The sequence below is a fragment of the Oncorhynchus mykiss genome, chromosome 8, assembly GCF_057628025.1.
Source record: "Oncorhynchus mykiss isolate SJ-2025 chromosome 8, ASM5762802v1, whole genome shotgun sequence".
Lineage (NCBI taxonomy): Eukaryota > Metazoa > Chordata > Actinopteri > Salmoniformes > Salmonidae > Oncorhynchus > Oncorhynchus mykiss.
In genome coordinates, this window is record NC_143029.1 from 27,497,545 (window position 1) to 27,505,740 (window position 8,196).

At 41.0% G+C, this 8,196-nt stretch overlaps 1 protein-coding gene across 2 annotated transcripts; it reads left to right on the forward strand.

Moving 5' to 3' along the window:
• The first annotated feature begins 6,037 nt into the window (after positions 1-6,037).
• atp5mj (ATP synthase membrane subunit j) lies at positions 6,038-7,793 on the forward strand. 2 transcript variants are annotated; one of them, XM_021612182.3, is made up of 5 exons: positions 6,112-6,181; positions 6,659-6,711; positions 6,813-6,936; positions 7,302-7,322; positions 7,631-7,793. In XM_021612182.3, exons 3-5 carry the CDS (start codon positions 6,813-6,815, stop codon positions 7,642-7,644), a joined length of 159 nt encoding a protein of 52 aa, XP_021467857.1. In that variant the 5' UTR covers positions 6,112-6,181; positions 6,659-6,711; the 3' UTR covers positions 7,645-7,793. The 2 variants fall into 2 exon arrangements, with proteins under 2 accessions (XP_021467856.2, XP_021467857.1); XM_021612181.3 differs by lacking the exon at positions 6,659-6,711 and having other exon boundaries at positions 6,038-6,181.
• Positions 7,794-8,196: the final 403 nt, after the last annotated feature.

An 8,196-nucleotide genomic window follows, 5' to 3' on the forward strand; every position in this document is an offset into this window, starting at 1 on the left:
ATTCAGACCCCCTTGACTTTTTCCACATTTTGTTACGTTACAGCCTTATTCTAAAATGTATTAAATAAATACAAATCTCATTAATCTACGCACAATACCCTATAATTCCAAAGCAAAAATGGGTTTGGAGAAATGTTTGCAAATGTATAAAAACTAAAAACAGTACTTTGTTGAAGCACCTTTGGCAGCGATTACAGCCTTGAGTCTTATTGGGTATGATGCTACAAGCTTGGGACACCTGTATTTGGGGAGTTTCTCACATTCTTCTCTGCAGATCCTCTCAAGCTCTGTCAGGTTGGATTGGGAGCATTGCTGTGCAGCTATTTTCAGGTCTCTCCAGAGATGTTCAATCAGGTTTAAGTCCGGGCTCTGACTGGGCCACTCAAGGACATTCAGAGACTTGTCCCGGAGCCACTCCTGCGTTGTCTTGGCTGTGTGCTTAGCCCAGTCTGAGTTCCTGAGAGCCCTAGAGCATGTTTTCATCAAGGATCTCTCTGTACCTTGCTCTGTTCACCTTTGCCTCGATCCTGACTAGTCTCCCAGTCCCTGCCGCTGAAAAATAAACATCCCGACAACATGATTCTGCCACCATCATGCTTCACCGAAGGGATGGTGCCAGGTTTCCTCCAGACATGACGCTTGGCATTCAGGCCAAAGAGTTCAATATTGGTTTCATCAGACCAGACAATCTTGTTTCTCATGGTCTGAGTCCTTAAGGTGCCTTTTGGCAAAATCACAGCAGGCTGTCATGTGCCTTTTACTGAGGAGTGGCTTCTTTCTGGCCACTCTACCATAAAGGCCTGATTGGTGGAGTGCTGCAGAGATGGTTGTCCTTCTGGAAGTTTCTCCCATCTCCACAGAGGAACTCTGGAGCTCTGTCAGAGTGACCATCGGGTTCTTGGTCAACTCCCTGACCAAGGCACTTCTTCCCCGATTGCTCAGTGTGACCGGACGGCCAGCTCTAGGAAGAGTCTAGGTGGTTCCAAACTTTTTCCATTTAAGAATCATGGAGGCCACAGTGTTCTTTGGGACCATCCATGCTGCAGAAATGTTTTGGTACCCTTCCCCAGATCTGTGCCTTGACACAATCCTGTCTCTGAGCTCTACGGACAATTCCTTCGACCTCATGGCTTGGTTTTTGCTCTGACATGCACTGCCGATTGTGGGACCTTATATAGACAGGTGTGCCTTTCCAAATCATGTCTAATCAATTGAATGTACCACATGTGGACTCCAATCAAGTTGTAGAAACATCTCAATGATGATCAATGGAAACAGTATGCACCTGTGCTCAATTTCGAGTCTCATATCAAAGGGTCTAAATACTCATGTAAAAAAGGGTATTTCTGTTTTTTTTTATATATATACATTTGCTAACATTTCTAAACTTGTTTTCGCTTTGTCATTATGGGGTATTGTGTGTAGATTGCTGAGGATTTTTTTCTCTCGTTTAATTCATTTTGTAATAAGGCTGTAACGTAACAAAATGTGGAAAAAGCCAAGGGGTCTGATTAATTTCTGAAGGCACTGTATGTACCTTTTTGGGCGACCCAACCAAATTCACATAGTAATTAGTTATAGATCTGTCATTCTTATTGAAAGCAAGTCTAAGAAGTGGTTGATCTGTCCTGTGTGCACAATTTCTATGCTTCCAATTCTTACGTTTATTTTTTGCATCTTTTACTTTCGGTTTGGTACACAAGCTTCAAATAGCTGAAAATACAATATTTTTGGTTATGGAAAAGATTCTTCACATCGGTTTTGATGGTACATGGATTATCTACACTATACTTGCTTGTTTTGTCACATAAACTGCATTTAGCCAAACTATTAGAATTTTAGCAACCAGGAATTGGTGGAGCTATTTCTACATAGCTGTCTCTGATAGCTATAGGACCACAGAGACACAAATTGTATTCTGTATTATTGTGCATGTTTATCTTACATGCTGGTAGCCTGGAACAAATGTTATGGATAATGAATGTGCACTTTTCAATTGCAAACTACGAAAAACACTGCCGTAGCTAGTAATAGCAATAGCAACGGAGATTCTCTAAATTATGGACCATCTCTGATAGCTATAGTACCGCAGAGACACATTGTATCTAGAAAATTTGATGACTCTGAGGTGAAATATAGCACATTTCTTAGCTTTTTTAATTGGTATTTCATCACCTGCCAAATACAAATTTAAAATGTCCCTACTCCTGAAAAAGTTAATTGGGCTGGATAAACTTAAGTGGACTTGACCTGAGTATCATTAGCCGGAGCCCAAAGTAATATGATTCTGCCAGACTCGGGAAGAGCTCGGTCTGCTTGAAGCCCCCAGAGTCTCAACCGGAATAGGCCAAGACTGATGACTGGGTACAGTATGCCACGAAACCCTAATCCATTTTGGTCCGCATTGCCAGCTATTGTTTGCCAACTGTGCTAAGCTGAATCATGCAAACCCGGATGAAAAATAACATTACTCCAATTTTAATAATTGTAATTGTTCTAGTGTCTTATATCTAATGGGTGCATGGCCCACAAACACTATGCACATGATTATAGAGATTTAAACCATAAACCAGATATCAACCAAAATGAGACGTATTTTACATTACTTATTTTTCACGTCTTAATATGGTTGTGATCTGGTTATAAGACGTCCCGACCAGATTTCAACCAGAAAAAGACGTCTTTATCACATCACATGCCCACTGGGTTGCTATTTGCTCAGGAAGCCAGCAACCTTCCCTTAGGAATAATGGCAAAAAAAGTGTGTTGGCATAGGCTACCAGGTATTTTCAGACACACCCTCTTATTGCTGAAAAAACTCTGCAAAAAAAGAAACATCCCTTTTTCAGGACGCCGTCTTTCAAAGATAATTTGTAAAAATCCAAATAACTTCACAAATCTTCATTGTAAAGGGTTTAAACACTGTTTCCCTGCTTGTTCAATGAACCATGAACATGCACCTGTGGAACAGTTGTTAAGACACTAACAGCTTACAGACAGTAGGCAATTAATTAAGGTCACAGTTATGAAAACTTATGACACTAAAGAAGCCTTTCTACTGACTCTGATAAACGCCAAAAGAAAGATGCCCAGGGTCCCTGCTCGTTTGAGTGAACATGCCTTAGGCATGCTGCAAGGAGGCATGAGGACTGCAGATGTGGCCAGGGCAATAAATTGCAATGTCCGTACTGTGAGGCAGAGCTACAGGGAGACAGGACGGACAGCTGATCATTCTCGTAGTGGCAGACCACGTGTAACAACACCTGCACAGGATCGGTACATCCGAACATCACACCTGCGGGACAGGTACAGGATGGCAACAACAACTGTCCGAGTTACACCAGGAACGCACAATACCTCCATCAGTGCTCAGACTGTCCGCAATAGGCTGAGAGAGGCTGGACTGAGGGCTTGTAGACCTGTTGTAAGGCAGGTTCTCACCAGACATCACCAGCAACAACGTCGCCTATGGGCACAAACCCACTGTCGCTGGACCAGACAGGACTGGCAAAAAGTGCTCTTCACTGACGAGTCGCGATTTTGTCTCACCAGGGATGATGGTCGGATTCACCTTTATCATCGAAGGAATGAGCGTGACACCGAGGGCTTTACTCGAGCGGGATCGATTTGGAGGTGGAGGGTCCATCATGGTCTGGGGCGGTGTGTCACAGCATCATCGGACTGAGCTTGTTGTCATTGCAGGCAATCTCAACCCTGTGGAAGTTATCCTCATTCTTCATGTGGTACCCTTCCTGCAGGCTCATTCTGACATGACCCTCCAGCATGACAATGCCACCAGCCATACTGCTCGTTCTGTCCATGATTTCCTGCAAGACAGGAATGTCAGTGTTCTGCCATGGCCAGCGAAGAGCCCGGATCTCCCATTGAGCACATCTGGAACCTGTTGGATCGGAGGGTGAGGGCTAGGGCCATTCCCCCCAGAAATGTCCGGGAACTTGCAGGTGCCTTGGTGGGAGAGTGGGTTAACATCTCACAGCAAGAACTGGCTAATCTGATGCAGTCCATGAGGAGGAGATGCACTGCAATACTTAATGCAGCTGGTGGCCACACCAGATACTGACTGTTACTTTGGATTTTGACACCCCCCCCCCCCCCCCCGCCCCTCTTGTTTCAGAGACACATTATTCCATATTCTATTCTGTTAGTCACATGTCTGTGGAACTTGTTCAGTTTATGTCTCAGTTGTTGAATCTTGTTCTGTTCATACAAATATTTACACGTTAAGTTTGCTGAAAACAAATGCAGTGAGAGGACGTTTCTTTTTTTGGTAAATTTACGTTCCCGTGCCAGCCGGGTGGTGACCATCCAAAATATATTCAATTTCTTTCAAACCATTAGTATTGGTGATTCAAATAAATTCCTAAACCAGCCATGACTGAATGAAAATGAATTGGTAGCCAGCTGCATTATCCACAGGTCTCCTGGAGATGCATTATTAGGGGCTTTTTGACTTGGTTAGCAGTGTAGTTAGGTTAGGTTTAAAATCACATTTTAAAAAGATCATTTGTAGACATAGGCGGGGTTTATGACGACCAGGTAACTGCTAGTGACTATCAGGCACAACTACAGTATAAAGTGTTTTTTCTCAACGTTGCCGGGATGTCACGTGTCCTACTTTAATCAGTACACTCGTAACAACCTAATTATTACGAAACATATTGGATCAAATAAACCACACGTCGCAAATAATCCATAAAAAATGGTTAACCAAATTCGACACATTGACCTCCATTCAAAACCTCATCGCTTGGTGAGCAAAGAAAATACTAAAATAACGCCACCTGCTAGAGAAGACAGATTTTGGGCCCAGTTATCCCTCTCGCTTCGCCTCTTATTCTCGGGAATAAAGCATTTAGTCCACTAAGTAACAGGAGACAGGTTTCCATTTACCGAAGTTTATTTGACAAAATCAATGTCACAACAACAACAACAAAAACATTGCCACATGTGTAATGGAAGTGACAGATATAGGATACATTTTCTAAAGATCAACAACATTGTTATCCGTTCGACAGGGGTGGATCGTTCTGTTGTCTTACTTTCTTTATTCCATCACTATGATGGAAACTGTTTTTCGAATAAATGATTGACAAATAATTTTGAAGGTATGTCATCACATAGGCCTAACTATAAAGTTCCACCCCACATCCACCCCTCTATGGCCTATTTATTGCCTACCTCCCTACTCTTCTACATTTGCACACACAGTACATAGATTTTTCTATTTTTCTTCTCTATTGTGTTATTGACTGTACGTTTGTTTGTGTTGTTGTTGTTTTTGTCGCACTGCTTTGCTTTATCTTGTCCAGGTAGCAGTAGTAAATGAGAACTTATCCTCAACTGGCCTACCTGGTTAAATAAAGGTTAAATAAAACATTAATAAACATTTAATTTCAAATGCCTACTGCTTGCTAAATAAATGACAACTATAAAAAATAATGTTTCTTTGCAGGATAAGGATTGGCCTGACTTTCAAGAATGCCGGAATTGCTTTGCCTTGCTTTTCTGGTTGGCAGAATGCAAGTTTCACCATCCAATTATTTCAGATTTACAGGAGTGCAAATTTCACCATGGCACGGACTGTGGTAATACGTTATTAGAATATGGAAAATAATTGTCCAGTTAATTTTGCATTATAACCATGCTGTCTTCTGCGGGCTACCTGAGACATGAAACAGATAGGTGGGAAGGCATACAGGCTGTCTCAATTTATTAATACGCAATTAGCCTCTATGCATAATGGGAACACTTCAACCACCAAATTTTTATTCAACACTGTGGGTTTTTACAAATCAATCCTTTTTTAGGTCTTGTGAAACAATTACCTCTAGTTGTCTTTATCGAGACAATATAGTTATATGGAAAGGCAACTGTCACGTCTATTTCCTATGCAAACTTTCTAAATGTCGACAAAAAAATCACTGGACAAGTTAATGAAACAGCAGATTTTCTATGTTATATCGGTCGGTCGAGTGCTTTTGCTGGGTGATAAATCGTTGCTACCACGGGGTGGCGATGTGGCTAAATCTGTATGTGCATTCTACTATTTCTCTGTTTGCTGCAAAAGAAGAAAACTGATATCCCAGCACGCTCTGCGACACACCATACATTGTTTTCGTTGGAAAGTGACCTTCTTCGCACCGGGCATCACATACTGAAGGTAAGGCCCTAAAAAGATATGTTATTATGTCTGCAAACCAATACCTAGTGCAAAAATATCAATTAAATATGTCAAATTACCTTGTTTAAAATATATATATATATATATCAGGTTTACCTACGCGTGCCAGCCATGACGACAACCTCTGCATGAGGCCCAACGTTAGCGAGCAAACCGGCTAACATTTAGTTGCAGGAATTTAGCAAGCTAACCTTGCGTGATTGTGTAAATGTAGCTAGCTAGTTTTTGCTGTTACTTTTGACATAGACATACATACTAACTAGTGTGCCTTGATAACGTAAGTTGACACTTATAACAGTCATGTATCAGGACAACTGGGTAACGTTAGCTAAGGAGGCGGATATGGTTGAAAGTCATGCGACGTCCTCTGCTTCAACGGTAGTTCTGTTCGGTGGGCATATACCATGTTGCTTGCTCGGCTATACAGCTAACGCTAGCTAACAATCTTTCACCTAGGCGTCTCACCTCCCACGTACTACAAGCTAGCCAGCTGTAGTGGTACTGCTAAGGTACACTTGTTCCAAGTTCATTTCCTTCCATTGCTGGACCGACCCTGTTTTTTGCCTGGAAAATAAATATATTTGACAGAGTTCTGTTATTTTTCACACAGATGGCAGGGCGTGTATTTTCAAGCTGGTGGGCCAAGATGAGCCCTTACTACACTGGGGCGTACCAGGAGATGTGGGTCGGCCTGGGTGTCATGACATACCTGTACTACAAAGTCTCTTATGGGGGTGAGTTGTCTACTGCTAAATTGAATAAAAGTTTGACACCAAAACTTCTGAAATCGTAGAACTGTACTACATGTCTTCATTCATTTGAATAGTTGGTGGCTGTGGGCAATAATGCGTGAAGCATTATCTTTCATTCTTGGTAAGGCACACCAGACTTGAAGAGGATCAACTTTATTAACTGAACACGATCTTTACATCAGTGATTGGAGAAACTGTATCATGCAGCAGTAGAACACTACTGCAATTTCAGAATTGGCTTTTTAATGGCGCGTATTAACTTTGTACAGGGCTAGTACACCTGTATTTGGATAATGTATGTGTTTGCTTTTTAACATCTTGTGTCCTTCTCCCTTTTCTAACTTTAGGAAAGAAAGCAGTTAAAGGAAGTAAGTGCAACATGTTTTCTATTTGGCATTTCATGTTATTCAAGTTTACTGGGATACCTACATGGCAGATTTGCATGTTAAAACAGCAATACATGAGCATGTTCATGGAATCAATAAAAACAAAACGTTTATACTTTATGATGTATTAACCAACATTTCATGAGATGACATTGCGGCTATCTTACACTACCTACTGCAACAACATAGGCAGTAACACCTGACATTTAATAAGCTAACTTGAACAACATCATACATTTAAAGTATTTTGCAATAGTCTGTATGCATTGACACTTGTTTTTTTATTTCAGAGCCTGCACATTGATTTCATCACTATGCTGAGCGGTCACCCCCTTTCCCCATGTGAAATAGCACCCCATGTGAAGCAGCTCAATTTACACCATAATGTCTGTCCATATTGTCTGTTTCTTTGGAACAATAAAATGGTCTACTGAGATCACTAGAAGGATGATACATTTTTGCCATTGTATTCAGTGATCATGTTAATCTCATCAACGGGTTCAAAAAGGTGGGTATATGTTTAGTTAGTCAACACATTTTTCTATTAAACCATTGACTTTATTTTAAGGTATACATATTAGCAATATTTGTGGGTCTTAGGTTTATTAGGATTTAAGTGATTTGTTATGCAAACACAAGTAATGTAGTTCTGGCCAATCCTTAATACCCTCTTTATTATCTATAACGAAGGCATACTTATAGTTTAAAGAGCAAGTTAAACAGAAAACACTCCTATGCTGTGTTTACACACAGGCAGACAAATAAATACAAATCCTTCTAATTGATTTTCAGATCTGCTCTGATTGGTCGAAGGACTAATTAGTGGAAACTCATTCTGTGTATGCTGTCTCAATGG

Coding starts and splice junctions, on each gene's coding strand:
- atp5mj (XM_021612181.3), top strand. CDS start 6,053: ATGTGCATTCTACTATTTCTCTGTTTGCTGCAAAAGAAGAAAACTGAT. Junction 6,182..6,812: donor CCGGGCATCACATACTGAAG/GTAAGGCCCTAA, acceptor TTTTTCACACAG/ATGGCAGGGCGTGTATTTTC. Junction 6,937..7,301: donor CTACAAAGTCTCTTATGGGG/GTGAGTTGTCTA, acceptor TTCTAACTTTAG/GAAAGAAAGCAGTTAAAGGA.